Source organism: Neodiprion fabricii, chromosome 4, assembly GCF_021155785.1.
Source record: "Neodiprion fabricii isolate iyNeoFabr1 chromosome 4, iyNeoFabr1.1, whole genome shotgun sequence".
Classification (NCBI taxonomy): Eukaryota; Metazoa; Arthropoda; class Insecta; order Hymenoptera; family Diprionidae; genus Neodiprion; species Neodiprion fabricii.
The window spans coordinates 37566488-37591802 of NC_060242.1; the positions used below are offsets into that span (position 1 = coordinate 37566488).

General features: G+C 36.0%; 3 protein-coding genes across 10 annotated transcripts in view; 1 reads left to right on the top strand and 2 right to left on the bottom strand.

The window, feature by feature from the left end:
- The window catches only part of LOC124181419 (elongation of very long chain fatty acids protein AAEL008004-like), a 53359-nt gene extending 42068 nt beyond the window's left edge, over nt 1–11291 (bottom strand). The window contains exon 1 of one of the 3 annotated variants that reach the window (XM_046567987.1): nt 11095–11291. In XM_046567987.1, coding sequence (XP_046423943.1) covers nt 11095–11140 — 46 coding nt within the window. In that variant the 5' untranslated portion in view covers nt 11141–11291. The remainder of the gene's footprint in view (nt 1–11094) is intronic. The other 2 variants (XM_046567985.1, XM_046567986.1) reach the window with 2 other exon arrangements.
- LOC124181420 lies at nt 902–6397 on the top strand. Of its 6 annotated transcripts, none has more exons than XR_006870458.1 (3): nt 902–1527; nt 5573–5650; nt 6002–6326. XR_006870458.1 is itself a non-coding variant. In XM_046567989.1 (3 exons), exons 1-3 carry the CDS (start codon nt 3159–3161, stop codon nt 6319–6321), a joined length of 507 nt encoding a protein of 168 aa, XP_046423945.1. In that variant the 5' UTR covers nt 2976–3158; the 3' UTR covers nt 6322–6397. The 6 variants fall into 6 exon arrangements, 1 of the variants encoding a protein (XP_046423945.1); XR_006870459.1 differs by lacking the exon at nt 902–1527 and adding an exon at nt 1554–1812; XR_006870457.1 differs by lacking the exon at nt 902–1527 and adding an exon at nt 2976–3463.
- A 2994-nt stretch (nt 11292–14285) lies between the features above and the next one.
- LOC124181638 (elongation of very long chain fatty acids protein 4-like) lies at nt 14286–21076 on the bottom strand. Its single transcript, XM_046568376.1, has 4 exons — nt 20718–21076; nt 16850–17021; nt 15959–16086; nt 14286–14975 (listed from the first exon to the last, which is right to left on the bottom strand). The coding sequence occupies exons 1-4, from the start codon at nt 20883–20885 to the stop codon at nt 14730–14732; spliced, it is 714 nt and encodes a 237-aa protein (XP_046424332.1). The 5' UTR covers nt 20886–21076; the 3' UTR covers nt 14286–14729.
- Between the last annotated feature and the right edge of the window lie 4239 nt (nt 21077–25315).

Genomic DNA, 25315 nt, shown 5'->3' on the forward strand with positions numbered 1-25315 from the left:
CTTTGACACGTTAGTGACGGTCGATAACGAATTTTTTATTGTAATCAATTAGTTCAATTTTCGAAATTCCATATTATTGCTTTCTGTGTTTTTCCTATATTCAGAACCGTTTCTCTCTTCAAAAAAAAAAAAAAAAAAAAGAAAAAAAAATACCAAGTGGAATAACAACACCCACCTAGGAAATTTCAAAGTTACAATTATTCGAAGATTTTTTTAGGATTAAAATTTTACGTATCACGTGGCATTTTTAAAAATTAAACGCACAGAATAATAGATCAAAGAAACCTCATACAATGTAAAGTGGTGGATATGAAATGTAATAGCAGTCGAGTCGTAAAATTTTTGCTGACGTAAAACAATATTTTAACCGTCAGCTAATTATTGCGGTTCTCTGAATAATTCCCATTAATTATAATACCTTTCAAATCTCAAATTCACGACGGGAATTACTGCTAATGGAGTTGACCACTTTAACCATTAAGTCGGCAAAGCGGCGTCAAGCACGCCCGTGTCGTGATTAAAGTAATTTAATGTTTTTGGTGTCTTAGGTGAATATTTACTTTTGAAAGCACGTGTTTTAAGTATTTTTGAGATCAAGGAATTCGATTAGACGACAAAAATTTATATTCTCCGCGCATTCATACAGTTTTGAGCCCTCGAAGTAGACAAATTTTTCATCATTTTCTTAAATGGCGTCATAGAACACTCTATCACCTTCTTTCTTATATAGGGATGAATATATTTTTAAAAACATTGAATAATAATACTTTAGAGTCTAGCCACGCGATTTCAAGAATTACCGAGTAATTTTTCTGACATAAGCTGTAGTTATACCGTAAGGTAAATGACTCTGACTGGGTAATTCTTGAAACTTCGCATTTTTATTCGAAAATGTTGTTGTTCAATATTTTTGAAAAGAAAAATGCGTCCCGAGAAGTGAAAATTATCAAAATTTCGTCAACTTAGGGGGCCCGAAACTGAATAAATGCGCGAAAAATTTAACTTTCTATGGCCAGAGTCGGATTCCTTGAACACAAAAATATTTAAAACACATGCTTTCTAAAATAAATATTCACACGAGACATCCAAAAACATCGAATTACTTTATGACGACGTTTCGTGATTTTTGGCAATTATGGCGCGGGTACGATTGACGTCGCTGTGACGCGTTGGCAGTTAAATGGTTCTAAAATTTTTTTTGAAACGTTGCACAAATATACAACGTGTTTTTCGGTTTCATAGTTATAATAATAAACGTTTGAATCAATTGATGACTCGAAGAAAAAGAGAGACTTTGCCTTGTTCTACGCGCACGAGTAATAAATATTTTTTCTTCATCCTTTGCTCTTTACGATTCTAACAATGTACGTTAAAGACGTAATAACAGAGTGTAATTGTTCCATGGACCCAATTAGGACTTTCCGGGTTCCCGAAATCTCGGGAAAAACCGTTCCGATTCGGAACCGGTTTGTATCGGTTCAGGTTCTTTGTCGATTCCGGAATGGTCGGGAAACCCAGGATTTTCAGGTAACCAGAAATTTTTGAAAAACCCGAAACGTCAGTAATCTGACTTACCTAATATCTACATACAATATTAGACCAATACTAAATACTAAATACTCAATACAATTAGTAAATAGAATATCTAAATGACGTCAATATTTACAGTAAAAGTTATATCATCTTTCATCGGGATATCCGGGAATCCTGAAAATTTCGACAAAACTGATACTTTCGAGAATCCCGAGATTTTCACCGAAACTAATAGATCTAATTCCCCACCCGACGCTACCAGAAGAATTCTGGTACCAGGTCAGCCCTACATACAATACACACTTATGTATGTACACACGCGCGATGTATAATACTGGGTTATTTCCGTGGTGCGTCCCATAAGGACCCCTAATTGTAGGCAAATCAAGGTACGAGTGCGCTCTGAGCAGCACCGATGCTCTTTTGTTAGCACGCGGCTGATGTCACCCCAAGAAACTCGGAGCTGCTCGGGTGAACTCGTACCTTGATTTGCCTACAATTAGGGGTCCCTATAAGGCGCGTCACGGAAATAACCCGGTAGTAGTTACACTTCTTTTTCTAACCATGTATTATAATATCGTGTATATTATGAACGGGCGATGAAGATAATCAACGGCATGACAAAATAATAAAATAATATGGACTTCGATGTACGCAATTATATATTATATATACGTATAAAGGCATACGGTCTGCAGACTCGCTGAAAAGAAAGAAACCGAAGGAAGAAGAAAAAAAAAGAAAAACACAACTGATGTAATAATTTGTTTACGGCTTGACGTAGATTTCGGTCTTATACTCCGCAATGTCATGCAATTTTTATGTCATACGATGTTACAGATATACACGTATGTACCTATACAATACATATATATACAGTCGCAAAAATAAGGATCAAAGTTTACGAGAGGGATTCAAATATGTATAGATATCCTTCAAGTAGAAGAAACTAAAGGATTTGTTTTATTTCTTTTAAATCCGAAAGACATGGCGAAACAAAAATCCTGCAGACGCAAATAACTGGTTTCTCCGAAATGTCACTGACCCAAATGTTTAAAAAGTCGGGCGAGATTCTTGAATTTTGAAACAAAGAACGACGTTGGCGTAAAGAGCAGTAGGATGAAGAACAAAAAAAAAAAAACTGGGAAAAAAAATCAGCAAGCAAAAACAAATTTGCATTGTACCGCAATAAGGTGACCGTGGTAATTATAATTCGTGTTGAACTGTTTATTATTATGTATAAAATAATGAAAGATCGAAATCTTAGAATGTGCGTGTAATAATGTGTCGACAGTGGATTTTAATCATGATATATATATATATATACACACACACACCTGATGGGAGGTGCGCGAATGACTCGCGTAAGAGAAAAAGTTTTGCGAAACTTTCGATGAGGCGTATAAATGTAAATACAAATATAAATGTTGGGCGTGTATTAACAAAACGTAAACGAAACTACTAAATTCCAACAGTTAGCCGTGTCTGACAATTACGAGACATGTACCGAATGTGCCTCGCTGACTGCACAGCTAAATTTCGTAAGATTTCTCGGCACGCGTTCAAGTCCCCAAACGGGCCCATCGAGTTAGTCAGGGCAGGGATTTCGGGACCACTTTGCAGGCATGAGTTTGTCGATCAGTTTCTATCGCGGCGCGTCGTTCGCGGTACCTACATACGAAATGCCTTTCGACGAATCGCTGTCGCGACGAATATTCGAGAACACAAATTTAAGGAGGAGATTTTATCTCGGATCTCTCGAATCAGTGTCGACGCTCGTATTTCACGTTACGCAAACAAAATTTACCTGCAGAACTGCAGTCAACGACTTGTTGTACCTGTTTCGAGTAAAGCCAAACTTCGGACGCTGGAGTTACGAGGTTGAAATTGAAAACTTGACCCGACGCAATATTGACAAAAGACGTACTGTGTTCGTATATTGATACCACTATTTTTAACTTTGGAATAAATTTAACGGATATTCATAATATTAGGGGAGAAATTGAAGTTTTTTTTTTCTACAATTAGTATATACGTAATTCGCTTGTTTTCATACTCTGCTTCATTTGATAATTATTAGTTATTTCTTGGGTTGTTAACGAATAAGAAATTTTACCTACTAGAATCCATGTTATCTGTAAATAAATTTTCAAGGATTATAGAATTGGTTGTTTGATTGGATTTTTTATTTTTTTTATTTTATTTTTTGCTACTAAAAGCAAATCCGACGACTATTCAAATAATTGAAGCTCTTTCAATGTCAAAAATTGTATTCGCTTAATCCGAGTTAAATTTACTCAATTGACGTAAAATTTTACCATAAACACATAAAAGAAATACATGGTATTAGAATTGAGTGAATATTTACGGGATTCGAAAAACCTTAAGGCAAATGTTTAAAAATGATTAGACGCTTGGCTGAAGAAGTGTATGAATTTTGTAAATATGCTTCTATCTCGACAATTAATGATTTGATTCGATTGGGGTTTGTTTTATTCAAAAGCACATAGATCGAGCTCTATTTACAGATTTTTATTGTTTAAACCGATTTGCTTCAAATTCAAAGACAGTATTCTTGGATAGTTTATACTCTTTACTAAGATATGGAATTACTGTTTTTTTTTCAACAAAATAACGAGCATTTCAAATTGTAATCCGATTTTTAAGAAGTGTCAGTTTTCAGAATATTCGTATATTTTACTTTAAACATTTCGATCACGTAGTGAATTTCAGACAACCGGAGAACCTTGAGTTGAGAAGTAGTGATTATTAATAAAAATTTGAGATTTTTCAAAAGCGGTTTGATTTTTTTTATAAATTCTAGAGGATATTCCGAACTTAGCGTTGAAGAACTTATGATAATTTCATCATTTGCCAGGATTTGGTTTCAAACTATGCATCTTTCTCTAACTGTTTTCTGTTAACTGAAAAAATGAATACATTTTCGCTAAAAATTTCAGAAGATTTTCCTTTCATATACTTCCAATTATTTGAAAAGAAAACAATGTATGGCTTCGAAACTAAATCCCGACCCACGATGATATTTAAACAAGTTTTTGAACACTAAGAGAAGAATATCCTCTGAAATTTTTAGCAAAAAAAAAAAAAAAAAAATGAAACCATCTTTGAAAAATCTCAAAATCTAATTTTTCAAAAGCTTTTAAAAACTTCTAGCGACCTCGATAAAATTTTACGTATTTTTGTGTTTAAGCTCATTTAAAATTGGAACTTGTTTATACGCAACTTTTTTTTTTTATGTAACCAATAGTTTTCGGGATATACTAAATTAAACTTCGGAAATTGTCGATTTTCGCATATATTATACCGAATGCTAACGTCTAACAATAAACGGCATAGAATAAAAGACTAAGAAAAATCACTAACATTTTCTACAGCTAACAGAAAGTTTTCACAAAATTTGATTTAATTCTGAGAGGGTCAGTCTTTTGATCAAATCTATCTGTGTGGAATGCCCCATATACATATATGTAGATACAATAGATACAGATCTAATCCGCGTGTATACTACTGTCAATTATGCACCTCCGTAAATCACCTTGGGATTTATTTCTGCCTGATTGTATGAGAAATTGTGTCGAACTTGAGTTGCCGGGTGACACGTTTCAATCGATATTTCCTGTCTTCTTATTATCCCCGGGTTATTTTCGGAGGTTCATAATGAGTGAGTAAAAAAAAACTGGTTTTCCGGTCATACAACCGTTCAATTTACACGCGCAAAGATATTATAATGATGTATGCGAACATGTTGAAATTGATACATTCATCAATTCAGCACGCAGTTTCGTTGTACAATGTATTCACTTGCAAGTCTCACACGAACATGTCGTATTATAATAATGTTAGATATATCGCGTATGGAGTTAAATGACGAACGTTTACAATTCGCCGGGTAAATCCACCGATATTATAGACAGCTGTATCGTATGTTATATTTTGCAATTTTTATATATTTTTATTTTTTCCACATAATTTCGCCAAATACAACGACGACTCGGGATATATTCTAAATAACTTCCAGGTCCGGTACGGTGAATTACACGTTATTGACCGTGTAGGCAACCGCGTGGGCTTCGTTCAACCGTAAATCACGATCAAGGTAAATCCTTTAAACACCTAAACTTCCAATTCGTAACCCCACACATTATTACCGACAAGATTTTCCTCCCAGATTTTCGGTCTTGCACTGGTCGCGTTTTTAGTTCGTTTGAATTATAGTTTTACTATTATTATTATTATTTTTTTGTTTCCTGTTTACTGAAAAATTTCCGTACGACTTTTGAATTTTATCACGCCTTATTATACCGCAGAGCTGATCAAGAGGTAAAAAATTTCACGAGCAGTGTGTCGGGTTGGAGAAATAATGGAACGACAATAAGGAAACAGGTTTCGTAACGCTTTTGACCACGTTTATCAATTTTTATATGGAGTTGTTTGTCGTTCGGTTTAGCATCACTGCGTCCATGGAATTTCAACAAGTTCCATCGCGTTCGCACGGAACCGTGGCGACACGATGCGATGGACGGAAAAAAGCGCGGGTATTTCAAGAAGCCGAGTGGCGCGCGTCGCTCTGCGAACCGCTCGATTCGAACGGGCTGAAAACGAAGACGCGTACTGAAACCGCACCTCACTGTTTGTTTCACAGGTGCGTAATACGTGAATTTCGGCAATCTCCGTTAGACGCCGAGGAGAAGAATATTAAATATAGATTATATCTTAAAAAAAAAAATAAATAAATAATCGAATTGCACGTAATATTGCAGGTATTAACAGATCCAGCGATAACGCGTACAGCACGAAATATGAATGTATATAAAGTGTACGTTGAATTGAAATAAAAAAAACTTGTTCTATATAAATATTATATTTTTAATGTACTATTTTTACTATTCTTACTGATTTTCATGCATTAAATCATGAATTTCCCACTGTATTCGTACTTTGTATACGTATACTTTACACTAGTTATGTAATAACCTCGAACTAGTTTAGAAAAAAAAAAAAAAAATTTTCTGATAATTTCACCGATTCCAGCGCAGATATTTGCGCGGACATATCGCGGCTCGATTTTTTTTTTTAATCAGGTGGTTCCGCTGTCTTTTATCCGGTTTTTTACGGCAGCGTGATTAGCCAATATGATATTTTAAGATCAGATTAATTATACACCCAAATCAATTATATGTGTTCGTACCGGAGTGTAAATCATGAGAAATAAATAACGTGTACTTACGTATACCTATATTCACGGCATAAACGAGCTGGCACATCGAGACGTTTATTATTGCGTCAATTCAATATAACCAGAGATTTTTTTTATCTATTAACTAATAGAGTTTTTTCTTAATCAATAAAAGTTCACCTTGTTAAGTATGTCAATTTTGTCTCTTTCTTTTTGCATAAATCAGGCATATATCAACTGTGTGTGATATATTGTACAAGTAATTCTGTCGAGATGGGAAAAAATGTAAGGGTCGTCCGACGAAATATTTCTCTTCTAATAATACACGCGTCTGCTGTTATAGGCAATATTTTTTTTCTATACTTTAGAACAAAAGATATAGAATAAATTTTTAAGCGAAGATATCGATTAATTCTGAGACCTTTCAATATATTATTTAAAGAAGAAAAAAATTCTCCCGGATGCATATCGCCGGGTCTATTTCATCGTATTATCGATATAATGCATGAAAATCAGCTTAGGAATTTCGTAAAAAATATAACGAGATAACGTTATAAATTTACGATTTTATATGAAATATTTGTCCTCCGACTGACGGCGCAGCAGTCAATTTAACCGGTAAAATTTGTCATTAAATCCCCCTAAACGTATCCGAATAATCTATTGATTCAATTGATAATCGTTCTAATCAGTATGTTAAGCCTCACGTGTTCACAGCAGCTGTTGAATACTCGTTAAAAATATGCGTTCACACATGCGTATGCAATAACACATATTTATATTTATAAAATTCGTTACACAATCCCTTGCACCGTCATAAACGTCTGTGTTTCACCTATAATTTCCACTCCAATATTGTATATTACGTTAACTGCATTATTATATATTACTGTCCTAAGCGAGCAGAGATCAACGACTGACTGAATCGGAATCCAGGCGGAGCAAATACCGGGTGAAAAACTTTGCCACAAATGTATAGGTACATACATATACATAGATATATACATATGATTGAAAAAATATCTCTATGTACACCTGGTAAAAATTTTTAAAAGCGTACACTGTAACCACATGGTAACGCGTTCAACTACGACTGAAAACGTGTGCAGATAACTCGGTATCACGTGCTAAAACGGGGAGATACCCGTGTTTGAAATGTACAATCGGATGAGTCATAAATTCGTTAAGTATTTTCGAGGTATGTATGCCTGTCCGTCTAAGAAGCGTCTCGTACCTACCCATTGTGCTTGGTATAGGTGTGTAACTAATCAGTAGATACGCGACGCGTATCTCGACAACCTGTATATTAAAGAGGAATGAGTGTTTTTTTTTTTTTTAATTTCTCTTCTTATTCGAAATGCACGGAGAATTAATTTTTGAATTGAAAAACGGTCTAAATATTAATCGTATTTGTCGATCTAAGAAAGGAATATGTTGTAATCAGTTCTCGTAGTTCACGATATTGTAAATATGATCACAGGATGTGTAAAAAAAATTATACGATACGTTGTAATGTTTACGAAGTTTATCCCTGAGATAATGCGATTACAATCGTTTACACGGATCGATAGATCTGTTTTGGTATAAGCGCCAGTTTCGCGGCTGTGGGTCTACATTAGGTCTACGTTATACGGCGAGGATGATCAAGTTTGGCGGAATGCGGTCTTCGCAATTCTTTCAGATACACCTGTAATAATAATTATTAAATACTTGGCAAAAGTTGAATAAGTTTTCTAAGAGGGAAAGATAGAACAGAGAAAAAAAAAAAAAAAAAACAAACAGACAAGAAACAAAATAAACTTTCTTCCTTCTTATGGTCTCTTCCTATATCATGAAATGTAAACCCTAAAAACGTTTTACGGGCCTTTTCTTTTGTTTGTTGTTTTTCTCAGAATTCTGATTACACATTACTGACGGAGGAGCTTGCCCGCTTTCGTGCGAGAAAAACAAGTTTCAACTATTCGAAATGAGGAAAAAATCTGTTGGGAAACAATAGGTAAGGTGGAAATGAACCCAATTCTTCGAAAATCGTAAGTGCAATGTGAAGAAATATTTGATGCGAATGAATGAATAACGTTCGGGAAAATCACCGCCGTCTGCAATTAGCCCGAGTGAATCACCGGCTTCTTGATTTCATTTGTTTAACGCAACTGGTGGATATAGTCGGACAGACACGCGACACATGTTTTTGTACAGATTCAGATAAATTCGTGTAAATTATTCTCTTCCAAGTGGCGTGTAACGTAATGAAAATAAAACAAATGCCAAAAACTTGAGAGATCGAAATTGTGGAATAATATCCAAAGGCGAAGCTTTGCCGCAAACGCTTCAAGACAGCCAAATCATTAAAAATAGAGTATTGATGTTAGTCAATCCGCCTAAACAGTGTCTCACACATTAAAACGATATTTCGCTAAATTATTTCGATCAATTATCATTATTTACACGAACGCTATTATGAATTTATGCTGATCTTGAACTAGCATATTCACCCGAAGGCGAACCTTGTGGCCAAAACACGAGTTCAATGAAACTTCCTTTCTACCTACAGATAAGTGCGTGGTATTTAATAGACAAGTGAGTTTAGATCTGTCAGAAAGAACTTGAAGCGAAAAAAAACCGTGACAGGTGATCAATATATCTATCGAGTCTCATTAAATAGAATGAATAAATGATTTGAAGCAAAAATTCTCATCGCTATTGATTTCAGGAAGTGTGTTCTAGAGTATAACTTGAAAAACGCATGGCCAAGGTGAAAGAGAATAAAAGATAAAAGAATCCTGGCTCTGCGCCTGATGATCGGCAATTAGATTGCAGCGGCGCACGTCTGGCTGCACGAGACCGCCTGCGTTAACCCGACCGATACTGGCGAACAAGCCAAGGCGAAGCGAAAGCGAGTAAAATCAAAAGCGCTACTGCGAAAAAAGGGGGGATGAGGGGTGGACGAAGATTCGGTCTGCTGATGTAAGGGGTCACTTACCGAAAGGAGCAAACTGGCGGTCGCGACTTGTTGCGGCGTGGCTTGAATCCCGAGGAACGTCAGAGCTCGGGGTGTGGGCGAAGGCAGCGGGAGACGCGTGACGACCGGGACGCGTGTCGGGCGTAGGTTAGGTTAGGTTATGTGTTAGGTTGGGTCGGTTGTACCAACGCAACGCGACGCGTCGGTTGATCGGCGGCGACCGGTGCCCGGCTTTCGTTCGCTGTACCAGAGCAAAGAATACGGAAGGTGTGTAGACCAGAGGATGTGGATTCTGAACGCTTCAAGGCCACTGGTGTCGTCTGCTACCGTCTAGTCGATAGAGTATAGACGGATAGATGGCTGATTGGGCGAAATTTGGGAGTTTATAGCTCGGTGACCGATTGTTCGATTCGATTGGGATTTGTTTTACAATTAGCCATGTTGTTAAGTATATAAGGTGTGCTTTAAACGGAGATGCAGAGTAGCAAAGTCACGTAATACGCCCCCCCCCCCCCCCCTACACGTGACGTCATGACAATTACAGTTAAACGCAAATGACGTCATGTGGGGGCACATTCACAATGGCGGAAGTAACAGTGGATGCGCAAGAACACACCTTATATAGGTGTGTTACTTACACCATGGTTTCAGCCAGAGGTATGTAGATCAAGGACATATCCTAGGCGTTGTGAAACATGCCACAGAGCGAAAGGGTTCATGTTACTGTCATCCACAATGCTTCCCATAAATCGATTAAAATAGAAAAAATATGTATGTCATTCATTTATTCAAGCTTCATGCTTGATTTACTTACATTTCAATAAAACAAAGTCTAATGGCAGTCGAATGATTGGTTGTCGAGATATAAATTCACGGAATTCATCCACTACCTTTAGATACACTGACTATATAATAAACCTCCATAATAGACGACACAAATGGCCGTGAATCGATCAGAATCCGCCTCCTTTGGTGTATACAGAAATACATTGCAATTGTTTCAGAATTCCGTCTAAACACAACGGCATATTCGACAAGCACACTATACAGCGTACCAAAATCCATAATTTGCGTTTAATGTTTTATGCCGTAAGAGTTGTAGTACAAAACGTCGAGATTTTTTCAAAATAATGGTGAATAAACTTCGGCGGGTTGCATGATACGCATAAGGGCTTTGATAATACTGAAAAACAGGGACATTTTATTCTGTCAGTAAAGACGCGTTATAGCATCCTCTTAAATGTGGGTTACACGGGGGATCAGCTACAATGGACCGGCATGCAACGCTCTTCCATAGATGTGTACCTTCATTCTATTTATTACACCGATGCCGAAGGAGAGAGAACAGAGTCGGATTTTAAACGAAGCGATTCGGTTAAAAATAGTATAACGTACGCATATTTACCGAGTTGAGGGCAGTATGCAGTCGTCGGCTTCCCTTCGACGCTCATGGTTCCCTGACGGTGACGGTATATAATAAGACGTTACTCGTTCGTCGCACGTGTTTCGCACAACGCGGAATCTGCGCGTCGTCAAATATCAGTCATTCGCCCCTGCACCGACCTACACACGCGTTACATCACCGTCTGCAACGGATCGAAAACCTCCGCTTCTATGATCCTCTGCGTCCTCACCGAACTCGCCAATTAGGTATAATTACTCCAGTCTCGAACGGATTCCGTCTGTTTTTGTTTACCGTCCCATGTCGAACTAGTTTTTCTATCGTAGATACGAATGTCGAATAAATTTACCACCTTGAACCGTGTTTACTTCGACAGTCCAATTTCACTCGTTCCTCTATCCGAACGACCTGTTGTTTTCAGTCGTTCCGTTGATGGTTGTTTTGACTTTGCTTTACGACGACAATTACGGTAATTCCTCCGCCTCAAACAGCCACTGATCGCCCCTGCACGCGATTATCGTTTATCTCAATTTTATTATCATCCATTGTTTATTTCAGCAGCTGAGTAACATGTTTTATAGATGATTCTATACGATGTGTTCAACGACGATTGTTAACAGACGTGTGTGTTAATGTGCTGTAGGTCCAGTGTTGGCCAAGTCTTTAACGATTTTCAGCAGCCGAAGAGTCAAACTATCAATTTACCGATTGTTTATTCGTGACGTTATAACGTATGAACTGAAATTCCACGTCAAGCGAACGTATTATACTCATAATTCTTAATTTCACTCAAATACCCCGAACACGCCGTAGTTGTGGCAAACTTACAAGGAACATTAAACGATGATGTAGTCAGTTGTGATTTATAGGTCCAAGGTCACGTGTATCCTTCATTGATTTAATTGCATAACACTTCCTTACATGTAGGTATGTGCATTGTACTTTTGCAAATACTTAGCAGTACACACCGATAATTTTCAACTGAATAACTGATGATGCACAGTAACATGCTCTACAATTATGCGAACTTTACACTCTCCGTTTCATTCATGTCGAGAACGTATAGATGTAACCGGGATTTACGAGCCTTACTGACACATACTGACGATGAATCGCACCAAGCGACTGCGGTGCAAGTTCCCGCAACCGGAATTGCGGTATGTTTGTAATGTGGCGTTACTATGTAATTGCCAGGTATTCGACACGAAGATCTCTTTGTAATATGACCCAGTTTCGATTTCGCATTGGTCACTAGTCCGCGAAGTGTTCAGCGTTGGGATGGGAAAATTTTGCACACGCATCTTCTGCTATGAGACATGTGGAAGATACGTTATTATGCGACATGCAAATCAATCCTGATAATTACATGTCTGGATTCGAAATTTCAAAATTTATTCAAGATCAGAACAAACAAGCCAATGAAGAAAAGAAACCCCGTGGAAACTCCATCTCTACAACATGATGTAAAGAATTTGGATCGTTTTGTTTTATTTTTTTGCAAAAAGAGCCATTGGCTGCATTTTACATATGTTTGAAGAAAGATTATAATGATGTATAAATATTGTGAAACAAGATTATGTTATTCGAAAATTATCTGGACCATTGATAGAGAAATCTTCGTTCTATTATATTACATGTATTTTGTTCAGCTTCTTAAATATGCGCATATGGCAAATGTATGTTGATCTTCTGTTTATCGTATAATAATCAAACCATTATGGGTACATATATGGCTTCGAACATAGGTATACATGTTTTACGCGATACTATCGAATTCAAATCCGTTTATAATTGCTGCTTTGGATAATTTACGAAAATAAATATAAACTTAACAAACTAATTAAGAAGCCGAGAAAAAACGTGAAATATCAGATAAGAATAAAATTTATTGAACAAGCTTGGATGACGATTCTCCTCGAGTTTCAGCGTTTGCATGCTGCAAAGATATTTCATACTATATTGAAATGATTGTATGTAAAACATAGCCACATCCATTATTAAAAATTCTACGTATTAAAAACTGGTTTAGCCTGTCTACAATATTTAATGCGGACTGAGATTTAGCTATCCGACCGCATCCCGAAACAAAGACCCAACCACACAAATTACGTATTTTGACCTTTTTTGCTATTTGTCTGTTTTTTTTTTTTTTTTTTTTTTTTTTTTTTTTTTTTTTTTTTATCGCTGCATTCATTTTAACACTGTATTTAATCTAAACCCGATGTCGAAACATCACATCCTGTATTCTCGGCAAAATTCAACGGTAAAACCACATCATAAAATCGGAGATAAAATGACATCAAAGTCAGCAATACCAATGAACAAATGTTTGTAAAAACTGCTCCAGTCTAGTATGCTTCGATCGAGTGGAGAATAACCCTTGTTGCGTGAAAAGTGGAAAGTTAAAAGAAATCTTCACCCGACTCTCATATTATCATACAAATTGATCGTCTGAAGCAAGGTTTGAATTGGTCACTACTTCCACATATTATATCTACGAATGAAGTTACATATCGATCACACTATCGATATTATTTTCTCTTGAATTTGAGGAGTTTTTTTTTTGGGCAGTAAAATATACAAAACTCAAACCCTCCTCAATTCTAATGACAACGTATAGCATTTTTGTACACACCTACATTGTATATTTCATGTACTACGAAATGAATTAATATATACAATACAGATAACACGTTATCGATGGCGTAAAAATCATATGCTTCATTACACGATGCGATAAGATAACGCTTCAGTTACGCGTTGAGTTATACCTGGATTTCTACGTGATGATAACAGTAGGCAATAACTACGAGTCCGTCACCTTATATATTGGTCATGGATTATTGAACGCTGGATATTATATTAATGTAAAGTCTTAAGTCACTGAATCAACACGAAACCAAGTTCGCGAATGGAATTTAGCGTGACGATATATGTACAATTATAATCAGAATAACTTCCTATTTTGCTTTTTTGCATTAATTGCTTACACGTGTAGGTACTCTGTCCGGGAATCCCGCCAGTTTCTTTGATTATTTTTTTTTTTTTTCTTATTTTTACTGCGTAAATTATCAATTTGGTTATTTTGTTTGTGACATAAATTATAATTTTTTTTTAATATCATACATTGCGATAGAATTGGACTTGACATAAGAAAAAAAAAAAATGACAACATCTCGTCCTGAAATCTCAAATATGGTTATGTTGACGATACGGAGACGAGTGTTTGCAACGATAATAGTTTGCTGATACATACAAACATCACGATGAGCTCAAGTTGCAGGAGCTGTTTCAGACAGAACACATCTTGCTTTCACAACTTCGTCATGATCCGGCTGGATGACCTTTGAGAGACATAATTTTGCACAAACAAATCGAAAACTCTGAAAATTCATAGCCACATCGTTTTAAGTTCGTAAACCAGGATTATACTGTAAGTATCCGGTTATACGTACAACCGTGAGAATAAAAATTCCCAGCGGTAATTAAGTTGCCGCTTTTTATTTCCTCTCCAAATCGATTTCGAACAACCGTCAATCGGCCCTGATGACTCGACTGATCGTTGGTTGCGTGATACGTAATCGATCTGGGGAAATAACCGAAACCGTGTCCCGATCGCCGTGTTCCTGGAACCTCGATCACGATCGTTTTTTGCCTTCGTCCTGCCTAACGATCCATTTGGCGTCCGATTCTCGGGCCTTCGAACGATTCCCGCCCATGATGCGTTTCCGGTTGGGTTTGCCGTAGGCCTGCCGGTAGAAGCCCAGAAACAGGACGATCAGGGTGAGGTTGTAGAAAAACGCAACGTGAGCAAGCCATCTCGGTTTTGCGCAGCCTCTGTAGAGAAGATAAGCGACTTGGGAACCAACGACGATAAACTGTACCTATAACACAGTGAAAATCAAATAAAAACCGAAGTGGATTAAAAAACTAGAGATCCGAGATATTTTTTTAACTCAACGTTTTACGAAGATTTCACTCCACCTTCCCTCAAGACAATGCTGATCGTAAGATTTTCAAAAGAAAAAACAGTCGTTGAATATTTCTGATAAGAAGAGGTTGATGGTAAAGTTTCATAAATCTTAGGGAGGTCGTTTGCTAGTAAATCCAATTCAAAAACTTGTTATGCCACAGCCGAAGAAGCTCCTCCCCAATAATAATTACACACAGTGTAGTTTGAAAGTGTCATAACTTCGACTCAATCGCCGTAAATTTCTTGAAATTTACCCAGTAATTTAATGACACTCGTTACATCGGCTGTGATATTTTCGAGAAGTTCATCACCGGTATTTAACAATTGATTTTTATCACCAGCTCATTAAAGGAATTGATTTTAACGAACTTGTTGGAAATTTAAAATCGAAAGGCTGCAGAATTGTATAAAAACAAATTCTTTCTTCAAATGTGTATCGAGTGTATAATTGAATTGTCAGAATACTTAAGATCTCTTTAACATTAGAATTATACGGATGTATACCTTATACACACTATGAGACAAGAGGAATGATATTCCGATAATAATCACGTTTCAAAAAGGTCGTTCGGATCCTATAATCAATATTTTTTGATATCGTAATTAAATTTTTTTTTTTTTTTTTTTAAATATTCTACTTCCATCACGAGTCTGTTATTGTACGTAAAGTATTTTTCTCTCACGGAATGTCCCTGAAAATGATCAGAGCTACACGTAACGGAACTCATTACTTATAACCTTATCCGGGAAGTTATAAACATATTTTATATATCCATATTGTATATATAGTTTTCAAATTATAGCAATGACAGCCGTTCGATTAATTGTAAGCTTACGATTCACCGAATGATTGCTGTACATACGTAGATATGGCTCAAACATAAATAATCTCACCAGTTGAATTTGTGTCAAGTATTTTTTCCACCATAAGTATTTGCGGTACGATGACCCGAGGGCCGAGATCAGGTAGTAAAGGTACATCATGACGTGTATTCCGGCGTTGATGGCGACGCTTGGCCAAGCTGTGTACAAAATCGGCTATTATAATTATAATTAGCCAAGACTGACGTGCGAGTTTCGCGTATTCGGCTTTATTCTTTCCATCAATCAACCGCTGCCCGGGTTAAATTCGGTTTTCGGCCGAATGGATTTCGTGGTGAGATTGAAGAGAGCTACGTCGTTGCAAGAGTGGCGATATTGCTACACGTGTTTTACATTCCGTCAATTTGTTTGCAGACCCATGTATAATATCTGTAAACACCGCGGAGCGGTAATTATACGTCGCAGGTTCACGGTTCGCGAATACCGATTTTTTTTACCAAATCAAACAAACAAAAAGCCAAGCAGAAAAAAAAATACGCATCAAAAGGAAACGCGCAGATTTGAATTGCAGGACCAAACATCGCAGGTAGTACACTTGGGGACAATGAATCTGAGACGGCTAATTATTTACACTAGACAGTTACGTTGGCAACACGGAGAAACCTATAGCGCCACAGTCGGCCGAGCGCGAAACAAACGCAATCTCGATAAACGTAACATGACCCATGACCGTCGAATCTAACCTTAGAATTGACGTGTCAATCCAACAAGTCATTATCCCCGCGCTCCCCGCGGTATTCTAAGGTTAAATTCGACGGTCATGGGTTATGTTACGTTTATTGAGATTGAGTTAGTTTCGCGCTCGGCCGACTGTGGCGCTGCAGGTTTCTCGGCGTTGCCAACATAACTGTCTAGTGTAAAAAATTAGTTGTCTCAGATTCATTGTTACCAAGTGTACGGTACCTTGGCCTCCGGGTGTGTAGAGCGTCCCGAGGTACCAAGCCATCAGCATCGCCAAGTGGTGATAGACGTGGAGGAACGTTATCTGCTCGTTTTTTTTTCGCAGTACGAAAAACACCGTGTCCATCAGGTCGATCATTTTGTTGAGATAAAAAAGCCAGACCGCTCTCGCAAGCTGTAACGAAACAAATATTTTTTACGTTTATTGTATATTTTTTTTCAAATCTCGAATACGACATGACTTGTACATACATACATAGTTATTTATGTCACGCGTGTACGTGATATAATTTCGTTACACACATGACACAGCGGATATCGCGCAAGATCATCGTGCCTTCACGGTTTTAGATTTATTTAATTATACGCTGTCGTTTGACGCATTTCGTGACATATTTTTCATACATTACGTGAAATTCTTGAATTTTAAATACGTGACGTGTCAATATGTTTGTATCCCGGACTCGGCGTCGGAATTGATGAGATTCGAATGCGTTGTAAGACGTACAGGCATTACGATCATCCTTGGTACGAGCATGTGATAATTTGCGACTCGTTGATATTTCAGGAATAACCAATCGGGGAATAATGGTAATTAATTGAATTTACGGTTTCATATGTGTGCATGTATGTTGAAAATGATTTAAACCATTCAGTTCATAGTGGTAGGAGTATTCTTACCATTTAATTTATATCCGCTTTTTTATGGCTAGAGAACTTTTCAACATATTTCTTTGCGGTTTTTTGCTATTTCTGGTAGCATACTAATAGGTTTGTAAATTATTATTATTAGAAACAAATTGATTGAAAAATATTGGGAAAATTGAAGGAACAAGTCATTTCTGAGAAAGTTACCCCTCTACACGTATACAACATGTTTTACATGAATTATAAGTTCTTGGGATTCCTGATTACGAATCTGAAATCGGTTTTTGCATAGTTTTTTTGACCGTATTCCATCAAATTTGAAATTTTCGACCACCATATTGGACCCACCATCTTAAAGTTTTGAAATTTGGTTTCAGATTCGTTATCAACGATCCCAAAGATCATAAAATACCAACTTGTAATAAAAGTTAACTCAGCACAATAATGTGTGACTCAAAATCGCATGGCTAGACTGTCTAAAAGTGCAGGTATTTTATATTGCCGTTGTATACACAGTTTGACGTTTTCCTTTTAATTATATTTCATACAACGATGGCGGTATAATTTTGGTATGGAACGTCATCGCTGCAAATACTTGGTTTTTATTAAATCGATCTATTTGTTCCGAATCGTCATTAACCTTCTAAGATAGCGTATAATATATCAATTAAAGAGATAGATGGGATGAAAATCGACCCTTTTTATTTATTTTACTGCGAGATACTTGCACATCGAGTTTTTACCAAATTTACGTATTTGCGAGCTACGACAATCTCCAAGTCTGAAAACATAACAACGAATAGTATTGAAACAAAGACGACAACTCAGATATTGATGATTAAATTTAAATCTCTTTGATATTATTAAGAACTTAAAGCAGATTATGTTAGATTTGTAGTTTTATTCATTGGCTCATTTTATTCGGAAGATTTTTTGCTAGAATCCCGTTGCGTGACTTTCTTCAGAAATCATGATTAAGTATTCAATCATAGAAACTCGCATCGATATTAATTATAATGAACAAAATCTGTCGTTATCATCGTTTCGAAGCGATTTTAAATAAAACATAGGTATCCAAGCTTTCACTTAAAAATTCATTACCAACGTTTTATTTTTGAAAGTTTAAAAAAATTGGCCCAGCCTACGAATATATCAATTGGGTCTCAAAATACTAAAATCGATAAAAAGTAACGGCTCAAAAGTTGTTCGCTCATCGACCTACTCAAGTAAACTCGTTCCCCGGATCAAATATCGTGCATCACGTTAACGGACTTACTGTAATTTGGTTTTTGGCGAATTGCTTATTCGGATATTAGATACATTACACATATAGCGTATCGGTGACTTCTGCAAGCGGCAAAAAGCGAGGATAAAAATCACCGTCGATAAATCAAAAGCGGTAGTGAAATTTATTCAAACATTAGGATGTAGTATCGAGTTAATGCCACGACGTAGAAGTCGTCGTACTCCATTACATCAGCTGCTATTACTTATTGCCGGTAATCATATCCCGAACATCAACTTCCTTTTTTATTCCGCGCAAATTTATCCATCCAACATTCGTCTCCTCTTGACACGAAGAAGAATGTCTACTTCAATTTTGAGTAATTTTTTTCTCGTTGTTATACCACTGCGCACTTATCTTACACCTGTATGCGTCGATGTATATGTCCAATCTACCTTCAGGCAAAACAAGCCTGCTGTACCGTTTATCCGTCATCTATAATACAGGCAAAGATAAATGTTGCAGAACCGCGAAACGGCGATAAATCGAACGTCAATAATATAGCAAATGGCCAAGGGCAAGGATCGGTAGCCGTGAATTGGATCATAAACTCTTTACGCCAAGATTTTAATACGTATAGGTATATAGTTACGGGCACTTACAATTAGACAGGTAACTATATACTGGCGTATGAAACTTGAGCCATTAGCCTCGTTTTTCAATTCGGCACATTTGTGCGTCAATTTAGCCGGTCGCAAAAAATCTATGCCAGAACAAAAAAAAAAAAAAAACAATAAAGAAAAAAACAACAGAAAAAATTAACGAACAAAGTGGGAAAGAAAGACAAAAAAATACACAACCGATCGTTTAACGAACCTAATCACGGTCTATAAGGTATAGATAAGAATTTAACGGATCACCCTGAATCAGCGATTAGCATCGAGTAAATTCATGATGATGATGATGATGATTCATTAATTATTCTCCGTTACCTTCGAGAGCTTGAAGGTTTTCGTCGGAGTTCGTTCATGCCGCAAACAGGCGTATAACGCATGGACGTATGTACATAGATTGTCGATGATTACCGGCCAATGTAATTATAATTCATTGACATTGAACGGAGTTATAATGGAGTCCTTGCACTAATCACTACCCGGGGCATTGAAAGTCACGATTAACCCTCCGCCATTACATGCAGTATAACGATGACGGATAAAGTTTACATAAGTTTGAAGTCAAAAGCGATGCACAGGATGACCTCATGGAGGGTTGGTTGGTCAAACGGATCGACATCTTTTACTAATTTCATTGCAAGATATTCGACCACGTAATATTGAGTATTCATCAAAATGTAAAGAGATCGTCCACTTTGTACACTGAGAAAAATTTCATTTGTTATAGTAACTAGAATAATTCTTTAAAACAGGAATTTTTAAAAAAAACTGTTTGAATGTTGTTGGAATTACGAAAAACGCGGTACGCCGAACCATTTTGCGCTATCGTCGATCCTTTTTTTAGTAATTGCAACGCAAAAACAGTTTCTTTGGTTTACTCAACTTTTTTAGATAAATAAGGCTTTAACGTCAATTTATCGTTGCACAAGCGTTAAATTTTCGCAACAGTTGCAAAAAAAATATAATAACAGTGATCGCAATGAGAAAGAATAGTAGCGGATACTAGACTTTCCGGTAAAAGCTACAAAGTTCATTTTAATCTTCTACCTAGAACTATATCTTTCGATTATGGTAAACAATGAAAATAGTTGAGACTGAGCGGTAACCGGAACTAAAAATTTCTCTCAGTGTAATTTACGAATATAGTAGATACCGGTAACGAGTATCAAATCTCTGAATGTCTGGTAATAAAATGAATAAAAATAATCGATTTTAGTCCAATCAACCTCGCGAAGATCTCTATGCTCGTTATTTCGAACGATTTCCCGCGTACTTCCCGAAATAAAAATAAAATAAAAAAATAAAACACAAAGTGCCAACTCACCCTCGTTTTCGTGGGTTCCAGCCTTTGCGACCGGCCGCAAAAAGGGCTGAACATCCCCGTCGAGACGCAGGCGAGAACTTCGGCGAGGATGTAGGCGTTCATGGTGATCTGCACTAGGTTGTAGCACACCAAAATACCCCTGAGACCGAACGGCGATGCGCTCTTCATTCGGCGCTTGCCGTAGCTGAGAATAAGGCCGTAACCGAGGTACAAGAGCACGACAATCGACGGGTTATGGAGGCCAGGCCAACCCTCGACGGTTTCGTCTTAAAACGGAACGATGTTGTAATTAAGTATCAGGTATACCTGGCTACAATATTTTGAAAACGTTTCTGTTTCCCGCCCCGGATATCATTTGATTTCGGGGTTTTTGAGACCGATTCGCAGACTTGGTCACTGTTCATGAAATTCCTATCGACGTAGGTTTTTGTTAAGATTTTTTTTTTTGGTTTTTCCTTTTGCAGCCACACCGAGAAAAATTTCATTTGTTACGACAGCTAGAAGTATTCGGTAAAACAGGTATCGTTAAAAAAGCTGTTTGAATATTGTTGGAATGACGAAAAACTAGGTACGCCGAACCATTTTGCGCTATTGTCGATCCTTTTTTGGCTATCGCAACGCAAAATCAGTTTCTGAGGTTTACTCTACTTTTTTAGTTAAACAAGGCTTTAATGTCAATTTATCGTTGCACAAGTGTTAAATTTTCGCTATAGTTGCAAGAAAATATAGCAACAGTGATAGTAATGTGAAAAAATAGTAACGGATACTGGACTTTCCGGTAACAGCTGGAAAACTAATTTTTATTTTCTACCTAGTACTATATTTTTCGATTGTGGTAAAAAATGAAAATAATCAAGGACTGAGCGGTAACCGGGATTAAAAATTTTCCTCGGTGCTCTTTACTAACCTGGTTTCCCTATGTACTGTTCAAGGAAATTGGGTATTGGTCGATCAAACATTTTCACACTTTCTATACGTATACTCTTCTTGAAATTGATCAAATTGTACAAGATTTTCGTTGCTCCGCCGATCAATTTTCGCTAGTTTGCGTGCAACATGTCATGATACCAAAGGCATTCACAGTAAGAAGTGAAGGTTGAATCGATAGTAGTGTGTTTTTTATATTTTAGTACCTTTTTTCTCCACCGTATGCGTATATTGATTTTTAATCGCGATTCACGTTTTTATCTATCTATTATTAATAATATCATAGCTTTCGGATCAAGCCCACTGTATGACCTTCTGGGGAATTTATGTACACCATAAATTATACTACCTACGTATAAAACGTGAGTTGTGTACCAAAATATTATTGAAATAAGTAACAAATATATAGACATAATGTTATGTATTGCACATATATAAATTTCGACAACTCATTTTGTCCGGTAGATAATAAGATAGATAATAAGGTAGATAAATTTATCGATTGTCGATAAAATAATTTTCTTTCTTATTAATTTGGCGATGTTCTTTTTTTCACCAGATCGCTAGTCACATTTATCTGTATATTATTATCCCCGGTATTGCGAACGTTGCACGTGCATATTATTTTGGCAATCGTTTAAAATTGTCGCCACAGGCTTATACCTGTATTACAATAAAAAAAACATGCGTCATTGTTGACGCGACATGTATAATTGCCAGACTGGCATACGCAGTCTTGTTATCCATTATACACACCTCTCTTTTAACCGAACCTTTCATGGTTTTTAAAGCATCTCACGAACTACTTCGTTCACCTTCTCTTTCAAAGAAGTTGTCATTAATTATCGGGAAATTATCAGAGACGGATTGAAGCGGAAAATTATTCCCGAATCATGCATAGACGTATAAAGACGAGGTATTTTTTCTTTCGATTGAATAGTCGAATACCGATTAACTGAAAAGTCTCAAAGTTCAACGACTGTATTACGCGCAATACAAAAGCCTGCAATTGTATAAGTGTATATTCGACAGTTAACATACATACTAATCAAGGATGTGATATTGAAAATTGAAATGTTTCTGCCGTGTCGTAAGTTTATCAACGAGTCGTTCAACCCGCGTCATTGAGCCGTATAACACGAGGTTGGAGGTCGTTAAATCATTACTTAGTAACGTCATGCTTCACAATTGCGGGAAAAAGGCGTTTTAGTTTCTTGCACTGGTATTGTGAATAAATATCGTTACGTACTAATAACGAATGTACGAACGATGTTTCTATACATACATACACACCGCATCGTTTCATAGTAAATGATATGATCGTGATCGTTAATTATAGTCCTTCATTTTTATCGATTGCGATACGTGATACAGAAATGTTTGGAAAAATTTTCCGTTCAAGTCGTTGGCCATGGATCCCCTTCTCTGTGATCCAAAAAGCACTATTGACGCGATAATGGAATGTGACCGTCGATGATGGCGTCAACCTTTTTCTTTCCGTTATAATCATCTAATTCAACCTTCAACGCAGGCGTTCATTTCGATCGAGAATTTTCAAACAAGATGATTCACTTTCCGATTCTACAACTATAGGATTGATTTTAAAATCGTTCTCTAGGGGGTGCAAAAAATCCCCATCTTTCATCTTCCTGGACTATTGAATTTGACGAGGTGATTGTGTTCTCTTTAACTCTTCTGCAGCGTTTTAAGATGTTATGATATTTCTAAAACCGAAGGAAAGATTTTCATTTTTTAAAAGGTTGGCATCATTGTTTGATTCACAATCAGCGTTCCGAAGACTACTAATAAGAGGAAAAAAAAATTGCGATCAAAATTATCACCACCGCCATTAAACAATTTGTCTCTGGCATACGTTAAATGTTATTTTTACATTAAATCAAGAGATACGAAACTGTCTCGCACAAAGTACATTCCAAAAATTAAAAATCTAGAGTTGCACTCTCTCAATTCTGCGCACATGCAAACAAGAATATCGTTTTATAATTATAAACGTTATTCACAGTCAATTATACGAGCGGAATTTCGTTTTCGTGAAGAATACCGAGAATTTTAATTTCATATTAAAATTAAGTTCAGATGGATAATTGGAACGTTATTAATTCATTATTATGAATTATATAGTAAGCCAATTGGCCTCGTGGAATTAGGAAGTCCTATTTACAGCTTTTATCCGTAATATAAGAATACCGTTATATCTATAATATTTTATCACCATGTAAAAACGTCTTTATATATACATAAATAAGCACTATACGTATACATGCCTTTTATGTCGCTGATATGCGGTTGATGGGACGTTTTGAATGAAAAAAAAAAAAAACTTCCAAAAGAAAGAAAACTCTTTCTTAGATTGCGCGAAATCTTGAGGTTCGTATAATAATGCTTTTCACCGATATTTTATTATAGGTTATGAATTTTATTTTATTTATTTAAATTTCTCTTGTATAATTCTCCCCAATTATGTACAAAAATATAATGAGAATCAATGATTAGATTGCAGAGTTTTTAATATATGCAAATATATATAATATTATATCTATACATATAATATATGCGTATATACATTAATATTATACGTATATACAATATTAAGCATATAATAGGTACGTACATGAAAACGCTATTATTTATTATTATTATTATCATTATAATTTTTATAAGTCGCTTCCATCGTGTCACTCATACATTACACACAGGTATATGCACATAATAATAACAATAATAAATTGTCATTCCGTAATTGGTATTTATAAAAAACATTTATTTTTAATTTAAATTATATTAATTTATACATATATATATATATATCCTGTATATTAAGGTGATCCTTGTTTAGGGTGTTGGCGAATTTCTACCAGCTCACGCCCCAAGTTAACTTCAAATAATTCAAAAATAATTCACTCATTTTTTCAGATTTTTATCTCAACTGTAACCCTTCCTAATAAGACGATAGATTTCCCTATTGAAAATATACGTGTATTCACCAAAGCCTCGCAGTTACGAATTTTTTTTTATAACATTATTACTCTTACAATAAAACATATACTGAGAATCTGGCCGAAATTCACCCTCTTACAGGCACGGGTTAGAATTGACATAAGTATCTGAATAGATCAGGCAATTGTTTGGGAATTATTTGAAGTCGATTTAGGGGGTGAGCCGGAAGAAATTCGTCAATATCCTAAATAAGGATCATCCTAATATACAATATATATACGTAATATATTACTAAAGATAAAACTGAGAAAAAAAAGAACAGTGAAAGAAATCGAAAATTAAAGAATAAAACAATGTAGCAGTATAGTATTATTATTATTATTATTATTATTATTATTATTATCGTCATAATAGTATGTACAAAGAGGTATGTTTATTTTAACTAACTATTTGTATGTATAATGTATACAAATGAGAAGAGCGTTTGTGGAAACAGATCAGCTTGGCGTTTGTGTGTGTGTGAGTGTGTGTGTGTGTGATGTGTGCGTGTCGCTTAGTTCATCGTAATATATATATAGATGTATATATATATATATATATATATATATATATATATATATATATATATATATATATATATATAATATACCTATGTACACATATACATATTTATATTATCGTTAGATCACTATTCCATGTGAATTGAATGCATT

Bases quoted from the DNA above. Each gene is read 5' to 3' on its own strand.
- LOC124181420 (XM_046567989.1), top strand. From the start codon at position 3,159: ATGAGTTTGTCGATCAGTTTCTATCGCGGCGCGTCGTTCGCGGTACCT. The intron at 3,464-6,001 runs GTTCGTATATTG...CGTTCGGTTTAG, and splicing joins ATTGACAAAAGACGTACTGT to CATCACTGCGTCCATGGAAT.
- LOC124181638 (XM_046568376.1), bottom strand. From the start codon at position 20,885: ATGAAGAGCGCATCGCCGTTCGGTCTCAGGGGTATTTTGGTGTGCTAC. The intron at 17,022-20,717 runs GTGAGTTGGCAC...GTTTCGTTACAG, and splicing joins TGGAACCCACGAAAACGAGG to CTTGCGAGAGCGGTCTGGCT. The intron at 14,976-15,958 runs GTGAGATTATTT...ACTGTGTTATAG, and splicing joins ACTTGACACAAATTCAACTG to GTACAGTTTATCGTCGTTGG.